Raw genomic sequence first — 22,731 nt, 5'->3', positions numbered from 1 at the left:
GTGCCCTCTAGCTCAGGGGATGGATACATGCAGAGAGTTCTCGGGTCCAGTATTTAGACTGGAGTCCTTTAGCCTCTAGGGATCAATATCCTCACTCGAGAAACGAGGCTGAGAGAGCTTAACTGACCTTGGGTCTAGGATCATGAAGCTGACGCTTTGCTAGGATTCAGCCGCATTTTTATCTGAGTTTAGTTATACGTGGTGAAGGTGGGCTCTGAGGTCATAGTGCCCGAATTGAGATGCCACACTGCCACTCTCTGTGTGCTTGATGAGGTCACTCCATGACTCAACATCCTCATCTGTGAAATGGGGCGGGCAGTTGCACTGAATAGGGTGGAGGCCAGGATTAAAGATAGCGCATGCGGTGTTGAGTGGCCCGTGGTGAGGGTTCGGAGCACGTTAGCCATGACTGTTTGTTGCCGCTCATGGAGCTGTCAGAAGGCCCTTGGCCCACGGCAGGGACACTGTGATTGGAATGGTCCCTCTCTTCCCATTCCCCAGTGATCGCTGCCAGGCCTTTCACCATCCCCTACCTGACGGCCCTTCTTCCGTCGGAGCTGGAGATGCAGCAGATGGAGGAGACAGATTCCTCGGAGCAGGATGAGCAGACGGACACAGAGAACCTCCCTCTTCATATCAGCACGGTGGGTCCTGCCTCCTCTCTGCTTCATAATACCCCCAAAACACGCCCGTGCTGCCCACAGCCTGTCACCCTAAGTAGACACGACCCACCCCGGGTTTCTGTCTTTGTGGCAGGGACTTGCGTAATGGGCTCATGATGATCCAAGTGTGACATGAGCGCTTGCCCAAGAGACAAGTCCGTGTCGTGGGGATCACTCATTCATTCAGCAGATACTGAACAGGTATCAGCCAGAGCCAGGCACAGTTCCAGGTACTAAGGAATTTGTAGGAGACAAAATAGACAAAATTTCGTGCCCTCATGTAGCTAAGAAAAATGAAAAATTAGGAGATAGGAAGTAGTATAGGCATGAAGGGATATGTGGTACTGGATAGGGGACTGACAAGGTGACAACTGAAGGAAGACCTGAAGGGAACAAGGCTTGTACACAGCTGGGAGTAGAGCATTCCTTGCAGAGGGCACAGGAGATACAAAGGCCCTGAGGTGGGAGCTGTTGTGTTGAGGAACCTCAAGGCCATCAATGAGGCATGAACAAGGGGGAGCTCCTGGGCAGTCACATCTTAAAGACTGTATTAAACACGGGGCTTTTCCTCAGTAAGGTGGGAGCCGTTGGGAATGCTGATCCGGGGAGGTCAGGGCCTGATGGAGGTTTATTAACAAGGTCAGTCAGGTTGCTGTGTTGAGAGTGGACTGCAGAAAGTAAGGGCAGAAGCAGACAGTCTACTTATGAGGCTCAGCAGTAATCTGAGTGGGGTAGTAGAAGCGAAGACCATGAGACGTGGTCAGATAGAGTATTTGGTCAGATTCTAGACTATTTTCAGAGCAGAGCCAAACGATGGAGTGGGTATGAGTTCAGAGAGAGAGAGAGAGAGAGAGCCAAAGGGGAATGCAAGGCATTTCGCCTGAGCAACAGGAAAGATCGAGTTGCCTTCAGCCAAGATAGGGAAGCCCTGGGTGGGCCAGGTGGCTGGGAGGAGAGGCAGGTGTTCCAGTGAAACAGGATACCCTGAGATGCTTATTAGACACCTGGTGGTGATATCACATGGAGAGATGGATATAGGAGTTGGAGTTTGAGGAGCTGTTAGGGGTAGAGATGCAAATTTGTAGGTTGTGTTTGAAACTCAGACTGGGTGAGCTCCTTGGGAATGGGTAAGGATAAAAAGAACAGGAACTGGACTCCATAAGTACAGACTTGTGCTGTCCATTACAGTAGCCACGTGTGTCTATTTAAACTGAAATTAGGGGTGCCTGGTGGGCTCAGTAGGCGGAGTGTGTGACTCTTGATCTTGGGGTTGTGAGTTCGAGCCCCACATTGGGTGCAGAGATTATTTAAAAACAAAATCTTTAAAAAAATCTAAAAAAAAAACCAAACTGAAATTAATATAATTGAGATAAAACTAAAAATATAATTTCTTAGTCACACCAGCCATTTTTCAGATAGCCACCTCTGGCTAGTGGCTACCATACCGGGCAGTGCAGATGCAAACACTGATGTTATTGCAGAAAGTTCCATTGGACAGAGCTTTTATAGACAATTTTTTCAAGGAACTTTGCTGTAAAGGGAAGGGGAAAAATGGAGTGGTGGCCAAAGGGGGAACGTTAAGGGGTTAAGAGAACCATTTTTATTTTTGTTTGTTTCTTTAAGATAAAAGAAAGAACAGGATGTCAGTATGCTGTTGGGATGATCTGGTAGAGAGGAAAAATGGATGCAGGAGAGAAAGAGACATTTTCGATTGATGTTCTTTGGTAGGTGAGAGGTAAGGGCTCTAGGGGCCAGGGCCTGGTGGAGGGGTTTGTCTTGTTAGGGGCATTTCACTCCTGGGGGAGGAGACCAAGTGTGCGAGCACAGAGACCGAAGCGGGTGAGTCATGCTTGTCCGGGCTCATGGATGTTCTCATCTGGGTATCGAGGTGTCGTACTCAGCACGTGCAAGGATAAGACCCCACTCGTGTTTCTGCATCTTTTTGAGAAAGTGCCAAGTACAGCTATGGAACTGCTAGAAGCTGAAATGCCTTTAAGGCTTGTGGGACCCTGTGGTCCACTTACCATATTCATCCATCCTTTAAGGCTGGCCCTGTCTTTGAAGCAAAGGATGCCTTGGTGGTTATCATTGGACCAAGCATTCTGTACATTCTCCAGGGTTCCATGCGGCAGGTGGCAGCCAGCAGCCCCAGTATGCTGGTGGAACGCGGCCTGTGCTGTCTTCTCTTATTTGCCGGTGGGCCTCCTTGCTTGAACACACATCTCTTTAATGTTGGATTATTCCTTTCTGAATTAGGGCTGGAAGCCCATGGCTTTACCTAAAGCAAGAGGACCTTGTTATTCTCCACTTCTGTTTTGGACTCAGTTAATTTGGTCTGCGATATGGTGATGTGGTCGTGGACTCAGATGAGTTTCACGTTATGAACAGGAGGCATCCTCCAAGCAAAACCACCATCCCTTTGTAAATACCAAGTAGCTAAAGGGTCTGCAGATATGTGACTGGACACCGCAGGTGGTGACAGAGGTCAGGTCATGGCCATGAGTGAGCCGAGGCTGCAGGAACACGGGAGCTGCTGTAGGACTCCAGGGTGCCGAGAGGCCAAGCCAGATGGCAGAGAGTAGGAAGAGCTGACCCTCAGAGTCACACTGGCCTGGCCTCCAATCCAGATGGCGCTGCTTTCCAGATAACATGACCTGGGTGGCATTCCCTAACATCTGAGTCTGTTTCCTCATAAGTACAAGCAGGAATAGGAAAACCTGTCTTAGCAGCGTACATTGGGTACCTGGCTGACGGCTCCCTCCCCCAACCTCCCACCATTTTAGGCTGTACCACCACCTGCTCTTCTAATAAAAATAAATAAATAAAAAGACCTCAAGAAAAGCATCCTAGCAACAACAGATACACAGTTGATTGGACTTACTCCTGTTATTCTGTTGAATGGCAAATACAATCCTATGTTTCAAAATTCACAATGTAGAAAGAAATGTATGGCCACCCTCCTTTACCCCATCCTTGTTCCCTGTCATCCGCTTCCCTGCCTACCAAGCAGCCAGTATCCCCAGTCTTTTGTGTATCCTCCCAGAGACACAGTTTCCTCCTTGTTTTAAACACAAATAGCAAGTCACAGTGTTCCCTTCCTTGTTCCCTTTCTTGGTGTATCTTGGTGATCATTCCATATGTGTATGTCGGGAGCCTCTTCAGCCCTCCTTAGGCTTCAATCGTGTTCTACTGTGTGGATGTAACCATGGGACCTGACCAGCTCTGTGTAGACGCTTGTGTTTTCTGTCTGTGCTTTACAGACATCGTTAACATCGTTAAGTGAATTAAATAACTGGTATTTTAAATTATTCTTTGATCTACCAATGGCAGCACTTTTTTCAAGGACTGTTGCTAGGTGGTTACTTTGTTTAATCCAGTTCCGGTTTCTCCATGTACTTGAACATAAAAGGACTATTCATTTTAAATTATGTGTAAGAGAATTTTTTTCCCTTGTATATTTGAACTAGCTGCCTTCTGTGATAATACCCATATCTAAACTTGGTGCTCCTTTATCAACAATGTACCATTCATTCACTCGACAAGTATTTATTTAGTACCTATATGTGCTAGATACCGTTCTGGGTGCTTGGGATGCCTCAGTGAAAATAACTAATGAAACATCTGTCTTTTGGAAGCCTGTGTGTTGGCCAGGGTGGGGGAGGGGAGAAACAATGAGTGTAATATATAAATGAATCATCTACAGTGTATTAAAGATGCAGATGCTGTTGTTGGGGCAAGGGGACCAAGGAAGGGGAAGATCCAGGGTGAAAGATGGAAGTTTCAGTTTTAAATAAGGTAATCAGGGTAGACCTCACTGAGGAGACATTTGACAAGAGACTTGCAGGAAGTGAGCAAGTGAGCCATGTGGATATCTGGGGAAGAGCATTCTGGAAAGGGAGCAACCAGTGCAGAGGCCCTGAGGAACACAGAGGTGAGTAGGACTGTGGCTGAGGGAGGCTGTGGGAGGGAGGCTGAGGTCAAGTCAGTTAAGATCCTGCAGTCAGCTCTCAGAACTGGCTTTTAATTGGGTGCGTGGGAGTCGTGGGAGGGTGTGAAATGGAGGAGGGACATACCAGAACTTCCTCAAAGATCTCGGGCTGTGGGGGAGGTCAGTTAGGAAGCTGTTGCGGTAGTCTTGATGAGAGCTCCTGAGGGTCCAACAGGGCAGCTGCAGTAGAGAGAGCGGAAGTAGTCAGATTCTACCCGTATTTTGAAGGTAAGGCCAGGGAGTTATCCTAACAGATTTGGTTGTGGGAGTCTGGGAGAGAAGAGCAAGCCTGACAGTGGAGTTGTGGCTGGAACGACTGGAAAGACGGAGTCGCCTCAGGGGAAGGGCTGGAGTTTCGTTTCTGGCACAGAAGTCTGAGGTGCCTCTCGAGGCCTGGTGGAGATGTTGAGCGAGCAGGTGGCTATGCAAGCCTGGGAGTCAGGAGAGAGGTGAGGGCAGAGAGGTGCCCACAGCAGTGGTCAGGAAAGAAAGATGGCATTGGAAACTGTGAGGCACTGCAGTCACCCGGGGCGTGGGGGGCTCACCAGAGCGCACACACTCTGGCCTTCACAGGCTTGGGGAGCTTCTGACATACTCTTCTGCTCCCACCTTTTTCAAGCAAATCTCCATGAGTTTGGTACTTTACTTTTATCTACTCCTGTCCCTCCCTATCTCAAGGCTCCCTGTCCCTGAAGGAGGCAAGAAAGTGGCCATTCCAGCTTTACTTGGGAGAAGAGAGCTGTTGTCCCATGACTCAGGACCCACATCCTGGCCTTGTGAGACAAGTGAGCCGAACAAAGGAAGCCTAGTGCCCTCTGGCAGAGCTCCCAGGGCTGGCTTTTTTGTGTCCCTCACTGTCCCTCCCATCCTTATTATCTCAGGAAACACTTAAGTTGTGGTTGAAGGAACTTGCCGCTACTTTAAGATAGGGCATTTCCGGTAGAGAAAGGACAGCAGGGAAGTAGGGGTGAGTTACTAAACCAAGCCATTAACAACTTCAGAAAGATTGGGAGCCAAATATCGCAGGCAGATCTGGTCATCTGGCATGAGCTAGGTTAGCCTGGGGGCATTCCCTTTTAAGAGAGCCTCCAGAAGGTCCACAGTGGTTCTAGGTCACTTTGTGGGAGAGGGAAAGCACAGGGACCCTGGATGGAACTGGGTTTGGTGGGAGAACAGAATTGGCGGGGTGGGGGGGGGTTGGGGAGCGGAACCTAGAAGGGAGCCAGTTTCTTCAGGCTCGCTAAGCCTGAGACAGGAGTCCCTGCACTGCTTGCTGTCCCTTGTGAGAGAGCCTGCTGTTCCTGTCATCCAGTCACAGTGTCCTCTTCTGCCCTGCTGTCTTTGGACAACAGAATCTCCTGGTTGAGGTCAGGTACCCTTTTGCCTCAATTACTAAACAGGAATCTCAGTGACAGGAGCGGTGGCCTGTCACCAGGGGGCGCAGCCCAATCAGCTGCTGCTGGTCACTTCTAGCCCCTCAGGCCTGAGCTTCTAGGTCAAGGCCTTGGTGTGATTTTTCTCCCCCTTCCCCAGCAGCTTCTGCTCATTTTAAAAAACTTGGAAAATAGAGAGTATAAATAAGGGAGAATCAATCACCCATATTCCCAGAACCAGTTTTTAACGTTTCAACCTACTTTTAATATGTCTACACACTATGATTAAAAAATGTTTTAATTTGAGGGATGCCTGGGTAGCTCAGTTGCTTAAGCAGCTGCCTTCGGCTCAGGTCATGATCCCAGCGTCCTGGGATCGAGTCCCACATCGGGCTCTTTGCTCGGCGGGGAGCCTGCTTCTCCCTCTGCCTCTGCCTGCCATTCTGTCTGCCTGTGCTCGCTCGCTCTCCCTCTCTCTCTGACAAATAAATAAAATCTTTTAAAAAAAACTTTTAATTTGAGATCATGTGGAATATATGTAAACCTATAAACTTTTCTCCCAAATCACCTTCCTCAAAAAGCAAACAGTGAAAGAGCTGAGCCATGGGTCACAGATGGGGAGTATTGTTGACGTTCCTGTGTTGTCACCTGTGTGCTCTCTTTGCCTTGGCGGGAACCCTCAGGGCTCAAAGAATGTTCGGCCTCTGCTGCAATATGACTGTTGGTACCTGTTGCAGGTAGCAGATATTTGAGAATCTGAGGGAAATTGGTTATGACTGGCATTCAGTTTGGCCCAGGAGAGGCCCTGTGCACAAGATCTGTTCTGGCCCTGTGTCCTGCAAAGCATCACGGGTCATTTCTCTATTTCTTTATCTCCACACAAGCCAGGTTTCCTCCTTGAGTGTCTAATTGTTTGCCTCTGACTCCTCGCTCCTGCCAGGGCTCTGTTCTAACTCATGTCCTTGCCTTCTCAAGAGACTCAGAGTTTTGTTTTCCGTGCTGCCCTGTGTCCAAGCTGTGTTCTCATCTTCCTCTGCTGGCTGGTCTGTGCCTGGGCCTTACTTCTCCGGGGCAGAGATAGGTACATTAGAAAGAAAATGGTCCCTGGGCTTCTTATTTCTTGACGAAAGGGATGCTAATAGTAGTTCTTATTATGGGCATGATCTCTTTCCTTATGCCGTTGGTGTTTTGCTTTATTTCGGCTTTTACTCAAAGGATGATTCTGGAGCCGAGAAGGAGAACACCTCTGTCCTGCAGCAGAACCCCTCCTTGTCGGGCAGCCGGAATGGGGAGGAGAACGTCATCGATAACCCCTATCTGCGGCCTGTGAAGAAACCCAAGATTCGCAGGAAGAAGTGAGTTGGAGGCCGGGGAGCCGATAGGCTTCTTTGGCCAACCGAGGTGGTCTTCTCTGCTCCCTGGCAGAAAGGAGAGGCTCCCCAGTGGGTCTGAATCTAGGGAAAGGAAGTCTTCTCCCTTTTCCTCTCCTCACTCATCCCCCACATGTATCTCTTGTTGCAAAGAGGTTGAGCGCCCTGCGGCCCAGGGGACAGCCCTCACAGCCCTAGAGCTGTCCCCCTTAGAAGGAGAGCAGGTGGGGCCCCCCCTACCAGCAGGCTCCATGGATTCCTCTTCTTTCCAGGTCCCTCTCATGAGCCGAGAAGGAAGCCTGCCTTGTACAGAGACGTGGACACCACTCTCCAGTTAAAGCCACTGGAGGGAAGAAGAGAGGGTGGCCTCCTTGCGGTCAAGCCCTGGTGGCTGGCATGACCCGGCATGATTTTAATAGCCAGCTCAATATTAAGACTACCTAATTTCACTGGATCTTTGGGTGGAGGAAGACGTGATGGTGATGATCAGACTTTCTTAATCCCCCTGGCCGTACTGTGGGGCGCCGGAGCAGACAGTGACTTCAGTTATTGTCACAGGACTTGATTCCTTTGAACCCTGGAAGACCAGGCACGCACAGATCTGTTAAACACACAGGATTTAGAGTGACGCTTGCGCACAGCACCGACTCTCCCTCTGTGGGATGTGTGCTTGGGGACTTCCAACTAAGTCCCCCAACTAAGTTCCGCTCCATCCTGGGAAAGAGCTTTTCTCTGACAGGAGCGCTAATCAGTGAATATATTATGGTGTGACTTGTAGAGGAATCACGGATTATAAACAACAGGAAAAGGATTTGATGGGGAGGGTGGGGGAGGGAGAGATTTTGAGGGATGGGCCTGGCTAGTCTGCTGGAAGGCTGGCAGGGACAGAAGGCCGTGGTCCCCTGTATGGCAGAGCCTGCAGACCAAGCTAGGGTCTTCTTCCAGAAGCACGTCTGAATCTGATCAACCTCTTTTCCTCCTGGGGAGAGAAGACTTCATCCTTGATGTACCCTACAAACAAAAACAAAAACCAAAAATCCCAAGTGTTGAGGAAGATTCTGGGCAAGCTGATACCCTTTGGCTGGTCTCCAAAGGAAGAGATTTAAAAACCAAAGTGCAAAGAAGAAAAATGCCAGTGACACCTGGAAGTTAATACAGGATAAACAAGTTGTTCCCTGGGTTAGCATCCTGAGTTCCGTATCGAACTTTCCTGATGCTCCGCTTCCAGAGTCCTCTCCTGATCTTCTATGCTCTGGGTGAATTTGAAAACTTAAAAAACTTGACGGCAGGTTCCATATTCCTCTGGCCTCACTGTTGCTTTAGGGCCCTCCATCCCATTGCCCGGAGGCAAAGAGCTGCTTGTCAGTCCCCAAGGATGGCATGCCGGGGAGCTATTTGGATTCCCCCACTCCGGACCAAATAAGCATTCAGGTTTATAGTGGCCTGAAGCTCTGGATGACAGTCGACTGGACGGCAGTCAGAGTGGGCCCTTGCTGAGTTTGTGATCCGGCTCGTGGCGATTCTTCGCCAGTTGAGTGTACAGGCCTGGGTTTGAGTCTTGGCAGGTGCAGGGCTGAGACCTTGCCAGCTTGCTGTTCTCTGCCCTCTGGGCAGCCACCCTCGTCAGCATTTCTGCATTTCTTCCTCTTTCGCCATTACTGTCCAAAACCAGCACCTGCTCCATGCCATGTTGCCAAGGGAAGAGCCAGGTTTGGGAAAATGTTGCCCCTTCTGCTTTTGAGATCGGAGACCCGAATTCTCTTCTGGGTGAGAGGCCCTGGGAGGTGATAAGACAGCTTGAAACATTGACCCGACCATCGTTGTGTAAAAACTGTGCATAATTCTCAGTGTATATTTATAAATGTCTATTTTTTTATAACTTTGGGAGACTTCTTGGAGGGAAAAAGTAGTAAACAGCCAGATTAAGGATGTGATTTATGAGCTTTTAATCAAAGGTCATAATAAAAACTGCAAATGGAACAGAATGATATATTTTGAATTTAATTTGTATTCAAAAGTCATGGCAAGGATTAAGACTGTAGGCAGATAAGGTTTAGTCCTTCTGTTGGACTGAGTACCCCTGGGAGCTATCTAAAACTTTCTACTTTGGAAATTTTCAAACACAGAATGAGGAAAGTATATATGCTTTTCCCTCTATGTCCTTCGCCCAGCTTCAACACTAAGCAACATCTTTTTAATTCTGTTTTGTTAATGTCTCCCACCTTTTTTCCTTTATTTTTCCTTCCTGGAGGGTTGCTTTTTTGTTTGTTTGTTTGTTTGTTTTAAGATTTTATTTATTTATTCGAAAGAGAGCAAAAGCAGAGGAGAGGGGCAGAGGGGAAGACCAGGGACCAGCAAACTCCCCCCTGAGCGAGGAGCCAATGCAGGGGCTCAGTCTCACTGAGATCATTACCCTGAGATTGCAACCTGATCTGAAACAGGGAGTCAGAGGACACTTAACCAACTGAGCTACCCATGTGCCCCTCTTCCTGGGCTTTTAAAGTAAACTCAAGACCTGTGTCATTTAATCTGTAAATAGGTCACCATACATCTCTCTCTGATAAACCTTTTTTCTTTCTTTCTAATTTTGAAATTATAGATTCATAGGATGTTGGAAAGAAAAAAAATGTACCATGTACCCTTGGCCCAATTTGCCCCAGTGGTAGCATCTTGTGTAACCGGTGCAGTATCAGACCCAGGAGACTGGCCCCAGTACAACCCATAGTGCCTACTCGGTTTTCACTTTGACCTCCGTGTGAGTGGTTCTGAGCAGTTTGGTTACATGTGGATTCATGTAACAACCACCATGATCAAGATCAAAATATGGAACGTTTCCATCACCACCAGCTCCCCTGTGCAGTCTCTCTATAACCACATCTACCCCTCCCCGTCCCTAACCCCTGGCAGCCACTCTTCTGTTCTCCATCTTTATAATTGTATTTAAAGGTTGTTGGGGCGCCTGGGTGGCTCAGTGGGTTAAGGGTCTGCCTTCAGCTCAGGTCATGATCCCAGGGTCCTGGGATCGAGGCCCGTGTCAGGCTCCCCGATTCTCCCTCTCCCTCTGCCCCTTCCACCCCACTCAAGTTTTCTCTTGAAAAAAATCTTTAAATAAATCTTTAAAGGGCCGCCTGGGTGGCTCAGTGGGTTAAGCCTCTGCCTTCAGCTCAGGTCATGATCCCGGGGTCCTGGGATCGAGCCCGGCATCGGGCTCTCTGTTCAGCAGGGAGCCTGCTTCCCTTCCTCTCTCTCTGCCTGCCTCTCTGCCTGCTTGTGATCTCTGTCTGTCAAATAAATAAGTAAAATCTTAAAAAAAAAAATCTTTAAAAATAGACATGGGGGCGCCTGGCTGGCTCAGTCGGTAGAGCATGCATCTCTTGATTAAGGGTTTGTGACTTCCAGCCCCATGTTAGGCATAGAATTTACTTTAAAAAAAATTGTTAATATAAATGGAATCATAAAGTTACAACCTTTCAAGGTTGGCTTTTTTCACTTGGCATGAGGAAGAGCCCTCCAGGTTGTGTGTATCTGTAGTTCCTTTGTTGTTTTTTCTTTTTTGCTGAGTCCTGCTTCACAGTACAGCTGTACCACAGTGCGTGTGACCATTCGCACTTTGAGGAACACCGAGGCTGTTTCCGGTTTCGGCCTAGTATGAATAAAGTGGCTATGTACATTTGTGGAGAGGGTCTATGTAAACATAAGTTTCACTTCTCTGTAATTAATATCCAAGAATGCGATTGCTGGGTCCTGTGGTAACTGCTCATTGGATGTTAAAAGGAACTGAAACTCTCCCAGAGTAGCTGTACCATTCTGCATTCCTGTTAGCAGTGTATGAGGGATCCGGTTTCTCTGCATCCTCGCCGATATTTGGTGTTATTATTTTATATTGCTTTAGCCATTCTGACAGGTGTGTAATAATAACTCGTTGTAACCTTAGTTTGTATTTTCCTTATGGCTAGAGGGGTTTATTTGCTCTCTGGTGGAATCTAGTTTAGTCTTTTGCCCATTTTCTCATTGGGTTGTTTGTTTGTTTGTAAATTTCTTTATTCTAGATAAAAGAACTTGTCAGGTGTGCGGTTTGAAGACGTTTTCCCACTCCACAGTTTGTCCTTGTGTCCTCCCCACAGGTTCTTCTGCAGATCAAAAACCTTTAATTTTGAAGACCAGTTTATCAGTGTTTTCTTTTACAGGTATTTTTAGTGTTGGGTCTAAAAACTCTTCACCAAGCCCTAGCTTCCGAAAATCTTTTTCCATTTTTTTTTATAACATTTTTATAAATTTATGTTTTACATTTTAGTCCTTGATCTGTTTCGAGTACATTTTTATAAAAGATGGGAGATTTAGGTAGGCTTCCTTACTTTGTATCTGTCCAGTTGATCTGGCACCTGTTGTTGAAAAGCTACTCTTCCTTCATTGAATTACATTTGTACCTTTGAAAAGACTTAGCATTTTTTGTGTTGGGGGCCAGATTTGTGTGGGTTGATAGACTTTTTTTTTTTTTTTTACATAATCACTATCTCAATATTATACTTAACAAATGAACAGATTTCATTACAGCCTTTAGTATCCAGTTCATACTCAGGTTTTTCCAGCTGTCTCAAAAATGTTTCTGTTTGTTTGTTTTTAATAGTTACCTTGCTTGGATCAAGATCAAAAAAAGATCCACACACCATATTGGTTTTCATGTCTCCTAAGTATACAACAGTCCCTCTGCTCTTTACCAACAAGCACGCCCCTTCCTGGGCACCCCCTCCTAGGCCAGCAGCCCCCAGTCTGGCCTCTGGCGAAGACACTCAGTAGGCTCCTTTCCTTTGTTTCTGACCAAGGGGCAGTTAAACAGTGACCAGTGGAAACTGAGAAACCAGTAACAAAATGGCCTGGGCCTCTAGGGAAACAAGCGTAAAAGGAACTGAGGTTCCTGTGCTTTGTTTTTCTAGAATCCTGAAGTTGCTGTAAGAGGCCATGTGGTTCAGTAGAACAAAGCTTTCGGACATGTGTATTCATGGTCCCACAACTGACCAGCTGTGAAATCTCGGGCAAATCACTAAACTACCAAACCAGTTTCTATAATGTGGGATAATTATACCTTGGGAGGAGGATTTAATGAGAAATGTCTGTAACCAAGGTTTATAAATGACAATATTATTTCATTGCCAGACTTTTTCCTATTGCTTTAAAAATTACATATAAAAAACTAATACTAACTGAGAACTTAACTCTTGTCCATCACTGTTTTACATGTATTGACTCATTTACTCACAGTGATCTCATAGTAGATTTTCTTATGGCTTCCATTTCCAACTCAGGACGGGAGGCTCAGGGAGGGCAGTAGCTTCCTACAGTCCCCTCGGCTGCTGAGTCCCAGAGCCATAGTCCGTACCCAGCTTCCTGCTCCCGAGCTCAGGCATTTTTACCTTTGGCTGTTCCTTCACGTTCATACATGATTGTCCCTCAAATGCATTGGGTGCTACTGTGTACAAACTGATTCCCAGCACACACCCACACTGTCTTTGGTCTGTGGGTGGGAGAGGAAGGAGCTGGGAATGGAACCAGTGACACAGAGCAGGGGATGGGGAGGCAGGATGAGGCTGCCAATCACAGCTCTTGTCCATTCCTTGATGAAGTAGATAAAGACACAAAAAAGACTTGTGAAGGACTTTGATCCGTTTATGAATAATGGATCTGTAGCAGATTATAAAGGAGACTACAGGTACTACTAGTGGCACAAGGAGAGTGAGAGTCTTGTCAGGGGAAATGCCTGTGGCCTCTTTCCCTGCCCTGTGGGGGTCCTGGCAGAGACCATCTGGGACAACTTTTGTTCTGACCTAAGGTGGTATCTCTCTACTGGATTAAATGGTGTGTTCCAGTATGAGTTGGGCTGGAGAGTCTCCAAAAGTCCCCAAAATCTAGTGGTTTAGGACAGGAATGTATGCCTTCTGTGAAACTCTGAGTAGGCGGTCCAGGCTGGTTTGGTGGCCTGATGGTGTCAATCGTCCTTCTGTTTCATGGCTTTTCCATCATCTCAGGTGCTGCTCCCATCCATGCAATGGAAGGCGGCTGCTACCCTCTCTACTGGGTCCGCAGTCCAGCCCGAGGGGAGGCGTCTGTGCAGGAGAGCTCAAGCCCCAGAAGCTGCCCCCTCCTAGTCAGTGGCCCCACCAAACTGGAGGGAAGTGAGGAAATGTGGGTTTTAGCTGAGGTCTGGGTAAAATTTGGGAGCTCCATCACCCTGGGAAGAACAAAAGAATGGATCTGGAGGACAGCCGGCAGTCCGCCGCAAACAAGGTTGAGGGTGTGTGCCCAGGAATGCCTTGGTGGGACAGGCAGCAAACCCCTCCTGAACACGGAAGCCACCTGACTTGGCACCTGTGGCTCTGCCAGACAGGCCCAGAGGCCAGCAGTCAGGTGCTCCTTTAGGCTGGGGCCCTCAGTGAAGGCCAACCCAGCTTCTGCCTCTGATGTGTGACCTTGTTTCGTTGCCCTTGGCTTCTAGGACATTGCTCTCCCTTCCTTTGTTATTCTACCTCTTGGCTTCCCCTTTGTTTGCTGGCTCTTCCGCCTGACCCACCCAGCTGTGGATGGTTGCAGACATTCTTCTGCTTATGCAAGGAGTTGGCTCATCATTCCATCTCTGTCTGGTACCTCCCCAGGAGTCCTCAGCATCTGTCCATAGCTCTCTGGCCACTGAGCCGTCTGGCTTGTACTCTCTGATGTGACACAGTCAGCCTTGGTGGCAAGCTTTACAGCATTGTCTCATCTCCCTCTTCCCCCCACCCTTCCCCAGGGCTAAACACTCTGGAATCTTCCTTCTTCCTCTACATTGGGTCAGTCACCAAATTCTGCCACCTCCTCCCCCTGTGCCAGTCTGATGCTGCACCTCCCTGCTGTTCCCCCCTGTGTCGCCTGCAAGCCCACCTTCCTCTTACGTCTTGTCCCTCCCCGGAGGACGACTCGCAGTTCTTCCCTATGGCTTTTTAACCCCAAGTCTAACCTGCCCAACCTGGCTTCCCAGTCTCTGCCAGTCCATTGTTTCTTTTGGATAACTCCTATCTCTTTAATTTATTCAACAAATGTGGATCTAGCACCTTCTGTGTAGGCCAGGCACTATTCCAGGCTGTAAGGATACCACGGTGAACAAGACAGACATGGCCCCTGCCCCCAGGGAAGTCAATTCCGGTGGGAAGAAAACAAAACCAAAGCATTAGAGATTGTGGAGAAATTCGAAGAAGGACGTCAAGGGGAGAATGGTTATGCCTTGAGTGAAGAAGGCCATTCTCATCACTCCTACATCCCATGCCGCATTTTGTGCTCTTCCTGGCCAGCACCTCCTAAAATCTGACTTTTCCTTTGAGCCTCCATATCCCCTCCAGATTATATTGATCCATTCTTTCCGCATTCATTCATTCAACAAACATTAACTGAGCTGTTTAGTGTGGGCGCTGAGCCAGATGCTGGGATACAGCACAGGGTGTAGTAAGGTTATTACCTTCTCTGACCTTGTGGTCCAGTTGTGGGACAGACAGTTCATCGACAGCAGACACGTGATGTCGGGTGGTGAAGTGGGGTCCTGAAAGGAAAGCCAATGTGTGCTTTGCATAATTTAAAGATTTATTTGTTTTAGAGAGAGAGCGTGCACATGCATGCTTCCACACATGTGTGTGGGTGGGGTTAGGGGCAGAGAGAGAGGGAGACAGAATCTCAAGCAGACTCCATGCTGAGCCCAGCATGGGGCTCGATCTCATGGCCCAGGAGATCATGACCTGAGCCAAAACCAAGAGTTGGAGGCTTACCCAACTGAGCCACCCAGGTGCCCCTGCTTTGGGTAATTTAAGGAAGATTTAATAAAGGGATTATCTCCAACTGGTGGTGTAGGGAAGACAAAGGGTGGTGTACTTCCTGGGTGAGTAACAGGGAGGGAGGGGTCAGTTACCAGAACCTGGAGAGAGGCCTGTGTGGGCGCCTTCTGCCAAGAGCTGAGGGCTTGGCTCATGGTGGCCTCCAATCACACACAGCAGCCCTGCAGGGAGGGAGCCCGCTGGGGAATTAATACCAGGACCTCAGTCTCCGCCCTCCAAACTTCCGATATCCTGCCTGTTCTCTGCCGAATGGAAGCCAGAAGCCAGAGGGCCAGCCTCCCAGGGCACAGCGCAGGGGGGACAGTAGGAGTGAACGGATCTGGAGGAGTGATGAGAGGAGCTAGGTGCCAAAGGGGTTGCTATTTTACTTTGTTGTATTATTTTTTAAGATTTTATTTATTTTTGAGATAGCATGAGCAGGGGGAGGGGGAGAGGTAGGGAAGGGACAGGGGAGGGGCAGAGGGAGGGAGAAACCCAGAATACCCCCGACTGCAGAGCTCAGCACAGGGCTGGATCCCAGGACTCCAAGATAATGACCTGAGCTGAAGTCAGATGCTTAACTCACTGAGCCACCCAGGGGCCCCAAAGGGGTTGCTGTTTTAGAAAGGGTAGGGAAGGAAAGCTGTCTTTGAGCAAGGCTCTGAGTGCATAGACGAGGCCAGGCGAGTGGAAAAGCATTCCAGGGAGAGGGAAAAGCAAGCGCTGTGTGCCCGGAGAAGGTGGGAGGAGATCAGGGAGGAGCAGGGTCCACACCATGCAAAGCCTCCTGGGCCTGAGTCGGACTTGGAGTGTTATTCCCAGATGGGTAGCAAGGGAGTATCAGGATCATTGCAGCCTTTGGGTGCTGTTCTGGCCGAGGGGCATGATGAGACTACTTGTCTTCAGTTAGTTTCACGAAGTTTGGCATTTAGCAAATTCAAATGATTCAACTAGGGGGACAGCCAGCAACCCCAAAACTGGAGGCCCCAAGAGAGCCAACCAGGCCTCTGGGCCTCACCCTGGGGTATTGAGCACTATACCCCAGGGAGAGGGAGGAAACAGACACACAGTAACTCCCTTCCCCCCCCCCCCCGGCGCTCACTTGTAGTCCAGGAGACAAATAAACGCAAGAACCTGATTAACACCACAGACCTAGACGAGGAACAAGTGTCCGGAGGGTTGGACTTGTGGGCTGAAGACCGGCATGAATGGGGTGGGCTTGGCAAGCGAAGCTTCTGGAAGAGGTGCCGGAAGGGATGGGAGAGCCGAAATGGCCTGAGGGAAAGTGGGAGGGCAAGGGACCCAGTGGGAGAGGATTCAGGGGCTTAGTTACCCTCCACCCTCAAGGCCCTGCTTTCCCTGCACTGCCTCTGAGGCTCCTGTGCCCCTTCTCCACAGCGGCGAGTTCGGTGTCAGCTGGAACCAGCCTTCTCCCCTGTAAACCTGGCAGAGACCCCTTCTGTGGCATTGGTCCGCACATTGTACCCCAGCCAGGCAGGCTGGGTTTTGGAACATCTCCTCCAGCTCCACACCAGTATTGCCCCAGGAAAGGGGTCTTTTTTTTTTTTTTAAAGATTTTACTTATTTATTTGAGAGAGAAAGAGATCACGAGCAGAGGGAGAGGGAGAAGCAGGTTCCCCTCTGAGAGCAGAGCTGGACACCAGGCTTGATCCCAGGACCCTGAGACCATGACCTGAGCTGAAGGCAGAGGCTTAAGGGACTGAGCCACCCAGGCATCCAGAAAGGGGCCATTTGAACTGATGGGGTCTGGGGTTTGAAAGGACCCCGCTCCAGCTCATTTACCCAGGTGAGTTCCTGATTATCTTCAAGGTTTTTAAATAGAAGGGTCAGGAGGCTCAGAGGCCCTTAGGAGTAGTGCCCTGGGTGTATGAGGAATGGCCGGAGCCTTGCCACTTCCTTGCCGTCATGAAAGAGCTCCGGGGGCCCCAAATTCTAATTTGATTTCTTTAGGACTTTGTTAAGCATTCATTTATGAATTTTCTTCAACCACTGCTGACGGGTCTATCATTCTTCTGTTTTACTCAGGCTCATACTGAAACAAGTTTTTAATTCTCTGCACGTCAGTCAGCCCACAGTGCCCAGGTGCAAGTGGGGGGCAGTCGGCCCGAGGGTAAAGATTTCCCATGGACATTCTCGCTTCTGGAAACACATTCGAGGTATTTCTCCTCCTCTGGGAGCGAGCGGCTTACCCTCATCTCCATTTTATTACCAGCTTTTCCTTCCTTACTAAAAAGTTATTTTATTTAATTTTGAATAGCTAATATATGTACGCAGTAGAAAATTTCAAAGACAAAGATAGAAGGGATCCCCTTCTTGCCCTGTTTCCCAGACCCCCAGGTCTTGTCCCTGAAGGCTGCCGGTATATTAGTATCAGTATTATCTTATGTATTCTTCCAGAAATAGGCTGTGTTCTGAATGCGAATGCTTGTATATACTCTCTCCTCTTTTTACACAATGGCAGATACTATGTAAACTATCTTTGCTTTCCGCCCCACTTTGCAGTGTGCCGTTGGGGAGTGGTTCCATGTCAGTAATAAAAAGTTGCTTCGTTCTGTTCCTTGGCTGCAATGATGTTCCACAGTGTGGCTCTACCATTAACTTACCAGCCAGTACCGGGGGCTGGACGCGTAGGGAGTCTCCAGGCTTCTGTTGTGCACGGATGCTGCGAGCAGATTCAGGCGCATGGCATTTCACTGGGCACGCCCACTGCACGTGGACAGGTGTCCCCAGATGGCTCATGAGCCACCACAACTTACACTCTCCCCTTGGCACCTGCCTCTTACTAACTTCCACTTCCTGTTCTCCAAACCTGTCGGAGCTCGCCAGCCTGAGAGGTAGAAAATGGGTCCTTGCCGTGGTTCCGTTGGCGTGGAGATGATTTTGTCTAGCAAGCAAGTGCGTGGTGGGGGGCAGTAATCGGCCAGAACTGGGGACTTCAGCACCACGTGGTGTGATGATAGACCTCAGAGGGACCCCCCACCCCCACCCAGGAGCCCCGCCTTCACAGGCTCCTTCTGGGCTGAGGCTTGAGAAAGAGCGTCCCAGGGATGGTGACCCCAGAGCTGGCCCTTAAAGCTGAGCAAGTCAAGCAAAGGACAGAGGGGACAGAGACCACAGCGGGTAAGGGGGACACAAGGCTGAGTGTGGACACGAAGGCTAAAGGCGGACCCTCAGGGCCTTGCGGGAGAGTTTCTGTTTTGATCCTGTAAGGGTCAGGGTGCTCATGAAAAACCAAGATGCATTTGCGCCCGGATCCATTGACAGAGTATCTGCCGCATGCATGCGGGGGACCACGCTAGAAGGCGCATCCTCCCAGCAGCCCAAGGCGGGGTGCGATTATCATCCCCACTTACACGCGTCTCATCTCATCTCCTAACAGCACTACCATTCTCGCTGCTTCTCGCTGCGTAACACAAGAGGACACAGAGGCTTAGACGTTAGAGGACATGGGTGAGGTCTCCAGACTATGGAATGGCTAAACGGGTTTCAAGCCCTGCTTCCTCCTGACCACTGACTGCCACTGGTTGGGCCATTTCTTTGGGGGGAGGGGCAAAGGGGACAAGAGCCCTCACTGGGAGTAGAGGCAGCTGCAGGACACCAGGCCCCCTCCCAGCATACCTCCTGTGATACCAGTGGCTGACGTGTCTTCCAGCAAGCTCTGTGCACAGCGAGCAAACACAGACACACATTTCCCCCTTTTTTTACACAGGTGTTAGCAGCCGCGTCTACTCTTCTGCATTTATTTTCTTCCCCAGTAATAGCTCTTCGGTCTTCTGTTCTGTATTGGTTCATAAAGAGCATCCTTATTTGTTCTTACGTCTGCAGAACATTCGTTGTGTGTCTTACTCTAATTTATTACCGTTGATTTAGAGAAATTGAGGGTATTTCCAACAAACGATGCTGTGATGACATGATGTCATTTTGCTGGGCTTTCCGTAGGCCAACTCCCTGGGAGTGGAATTCCTTGCCCACAATATGTATTTCACATTTTGGGAGCTATTGCCAAATACCTCCCATGGGGGGTGGTACCATTTTAGCTTCCCTCTGGGGGAAAAAGAGCCTGTTTCCCTACACCCTTGTCAAGACAAGTGATTGAGGTGTTAATCTTTTGCCAATCTCAAAAATGGTATTTTAGAATTGCTTTAGTTGGCATTTCTGTTATGGCTGAGGTAAACTTTTCCATGGTGGATATTAAAATGCAGTGTTCCCAGCGCGACATCCCTGCCGAGGAGGGACCCAAGATGTTCTTGGGAACCCAGCCTTCTCCACTGTCCCTGAGCTGGTCGGGGCACCCGCCAGTCCTTTCAGTTCACAAGTTGTCCTGGTGGGCATGCACGGGAGCAGAGCGAGAATTCCTTCTGAACCTCGGCATTCTGAGTGTGTGTGTGTGTGTTTAATACTCCATGTAAATCACCCTAGGAGCTGTCCCTGGCTGCCTTATCCTTTTCCAATGCTAGAAGCTGCCCCCTTCCCTGACCATCCTCCCCTGAAAATAGGATTAGCCAAGCAGTGTCTCCTGCTTGGCTATATATACTCCTTCTCCCTTTCCCCATGTTTCTTGGGCCCGGTACATTCTGGAGAATGACCAGACACTGTCCTAAGCTCCCAAGTGCTCCCAAGTTGTCCAGTCTCCAGAAGAACAAAAAGGTCAAAGAAGACACACATGTAAGCCAGCCCAGGTTTTGTACTCCTTCCAAACCTTGCTAGTGTGGGACACTGTCCCTACAAACTTGTCAGAGACAGTGGTACCTGGGCCTGGGCCCTTTCTTGATTACCCAGGGGACAGAGCCACCTTTAGCCCTCTAGAAGGTCATTCAGACGTGGACCCTGTCCTCGAGGAGCCCAGGGCTAGTCCTGCCGTGTCCTCCGAAGTACTTAGTTTCTTTTCTCAGAGGCCCGAATATACCAGGTCTCATGGTCTCCCCTGAAGCCTTCTCCTGGCTCGTTCATTCTTCTGGAATATTCTGGAAACTCTGAGATCTTGTCAGGGAGTATGTCCCCAGCTTGTATGAGAGAGACCTGCATCCTTCCTGAGCCCTCAGAAGCACCCAGGAACGCTGTCCCCAGTAGCTCTCCTTTTGGGGCCATCTCTAACTCATCCATCTGGACTGGGGCAGACCTACTCCCACCCCATTGGCCCCAGCTCTGCTATCCCTTCCTTCCCAAGTTCTCTCTCCCTTGAAATAATTTCCTATTATTCTTATTTTTTTTTATTTTATTTATTTATTCGACAGACAGAGATCACAAGTAGGCAGAGGAGGCAGGCGGTGGGGGGGAGCAGGCTCCCTGCTGAGCAGAGAGCCCAATGTGGGGCTCGATCCCAGAACCCTGGAATCATGACCTGAGCCGAAGGCAGAGGCCCCAACCCACTGAGCAACCCAGGTGCCCCAATTTCCTATTATTTTAAAATAATAATGACAACAGCATATACTTCTTTAAAAAAAAAAGTAAAAGATTTTATTTATTTAGAAGAGGGAGAGAGAGACAGCAGCAGGGAGGGGTAGGAGAGGGAGAGGTTTTTTTTTTTTAAAGATTTTATTTTTATTTATTTGACAGACAGAGATCACAAGTAGGCAGAGAGGCAGGCAGACATCGAGAGGGAGAAACAGGCTCCCTGCTGAGCAGGGAGCCCAATGCGGGGTTTGATCCCAGAACCCTGGGATCATGACCCAAGCTGAAGGCAGAGGCTTTAACCCACTGAGCCGCCCAGGCGCCCTGAGGGAGAGAGAGTCTTAAGCAGACTCCACAGTGAGCATGGAGCCCGATGCAGGGCTCCACACCAGACTTGATCTCACAACCCCGATATCATAATCTGAGCCAAAACCAAGAGTCTGACGCTTAACCGACTGCCTCTCCCAGGCGCCCAGAATACACTCCTATAATACTTCCGTGTGTCAGGTACTATTTTAAGTTTATATTTATATTAAATGATAAATGGGCACAGTAAAAAATTCAAAAGGTAGAAAAAGATACACAGTAAAAACTAAGCCTTCCTCCTCCTGCTGTTTCTACTGTCACCCCATCCCCCACCCCAGAAACCACCACCAGTATGGGTCTCCTGTGTGTCCCTTCGGAGCTCTTCTATGGAGACATAAGTACACGGGTATCTGTTCTTTTGTCGCTGTCGCACAGGTGGTGGCATATAAAATGCCACCTTTTGTATCTGGCTTTTTTGGTTAATTTTTCCAGGTTTGCTTTCCACGGCCCTGAGGGTCTCCCCCCTCAACCCCTTCCCACCTCGGAATGCAGAGCACTGTGATGGGGCGGAATGGTGACTGCACAGTCCCTCTGTGCGACTAGCTGCACATGACTGAATTGCCTGAGTCTCACTTTTCCTCATCTGCAAAGTGGGCTAATACCTCAAAGTTGTTACTGAGCAGGAGAGAAAATGGGAGAGAGAAGTATGGTGTTAGAGATGATACGTGTGACACTCCTGCTGGTACTGACATTATCCCCAGTTTCCTGCTCCTCCCCTGGCGCCCCCCCCCCACCACACCCAGGATGTGGTGATCGCAGCCAGGGCCTGGGTGATGGGCCAAGCATGCATCCCAAGGGAAGGTGATACAAAGGAACAGGATCGGGGCCTGCCGCTTCACTGTATTTCCGGGATGCCTAAGCAGAGAGGGAGTGAGAAGGGGGAAGTAGGAGGGCTGGGTTGGTGACCTTTGTCTCAGATGTCAGCTTATAGCTCTGTCCCCTTTGGAAAATGGGCATGCCCCCCACCCCCCCACCCCCAGACAGTGCAGCTCCAGAGGCAGCCTGGGTCCCTTCCCTGCAGAGATTTCTGCTGTACTGGAGACAGCCAAGCGTGAGCAGGCCTCAGCTCTGGGTATCGTAGGAGCCATCAGTTTCCTTGAGGCCTCCCTCCCTCAACTGCTGTGAGCCCTGACAGGACCTCAGGAGCCCACAGCCTGTTGGAGCATCTGTCCAGCTGCCCAGCCCTAGAGTACCCCCCTCACCACCATCTCATCTCCTCCACATCCCAGCTTCTTCCTTCCAAGCATATTCCAAGCTTGGCAGGAACTAAGAGTTAACAAACCCTAGCCCTTCAGGAAACTGAGGCCAACTACACACAGAGCTGCCTGGTAATGTCCACTTTGAGTTTCCTCAGGGACTGGGGCAAGGCAGGTGGCACGGGGGGCCCTGGGCCCCCAGATCAGTGACACATTCAGCCCTCGCTTTCCACATTGGGTTTCTTGGTGGTGGAGTGATTTGTACTGAAAAACTTCCAGAAAAATATTTCCTAGTTGAGTAAGTATTAATATATTAGGAAATAAAGTGAAAAATGTCCAGAAAAAGCAAAGCCTCAAGGAAAGGTCGCTTTTTTTTCTTTCTTTTCTTTTTTTAGTGACAACTTCAGGGTTCTCCCCAAAGCTTGAGGAGATGGGATGGCAGGTTCATTTGTTCCACTTTGCAGTTTGGAAATCTTGGTGGAAAAATATTAGAACTAGTCTAATGAATGGTTCTTCCATTAACCATGTCATT

At 49.1% G+C, this 22,731-nt stretch overlaps 1 protein-coding gene across 6 annotated transcripts in view; it reads left to right on the top strand.

Moving 5' to 3' along the window:
* Positions 1 to 17,427, top strand: part of LOC111147854 (TATA-box binding protein associated factor 8) — a 29,129-nt gene extending 11,702 nt beyond the window's left edge. For 2 of the 6 annotated variants that reach the window (XM_022504111.1, XM_022504107.1), the window contains exons 7-9: positions 502 to 644; positions 7,239 to 7,378; positions 7,666 to 9,378. In XM_022504111.1, the coding sequence (XP_022359819.1) occupies positions 502 to 644; positions 7,239 to 7,378; positions 7,666 to 7,678 (296 nt within the window). In that variant the 3' untranslated portion in view covers positions 7,679 to 9,378. Of the gene's footprint in view, positions 1 to 501; positions 645 to 2,285; positions 6,351 to 7,238; positions 7,383 to 7,665; positions 9,379 to 17,271 lie in introns of those variants that run through there. The other 4 variants (XR_002640652.1, XM_022504110.1, XM_022504108.1 and 1 more) reach the window with 4 other exon arrangements.
* The last annotated feature ends 5,304 nt before the right edge of the window (positions 17,428 to 22,731 follow it).

The sequence above is a fragment of the Enhydra lutris genome, unplaced genomic scaffold, assembly GCF_002288905.1.
Source record: "Enhydra lutris kenyoni isolate GAN:26980312 unplaced genomic scaffold, ASM228890v2 scaffoldscaffold17, whole genome shotgun sequence".
NCBI lineage: Eukaryota > Metazoa > Chordata > Mammalia > Carnivora > Mustelidae > Enhydra > Enhydra lutris.
This window is presented reverse-complemented; position numbering and strand designations above follow the sequence as displayed.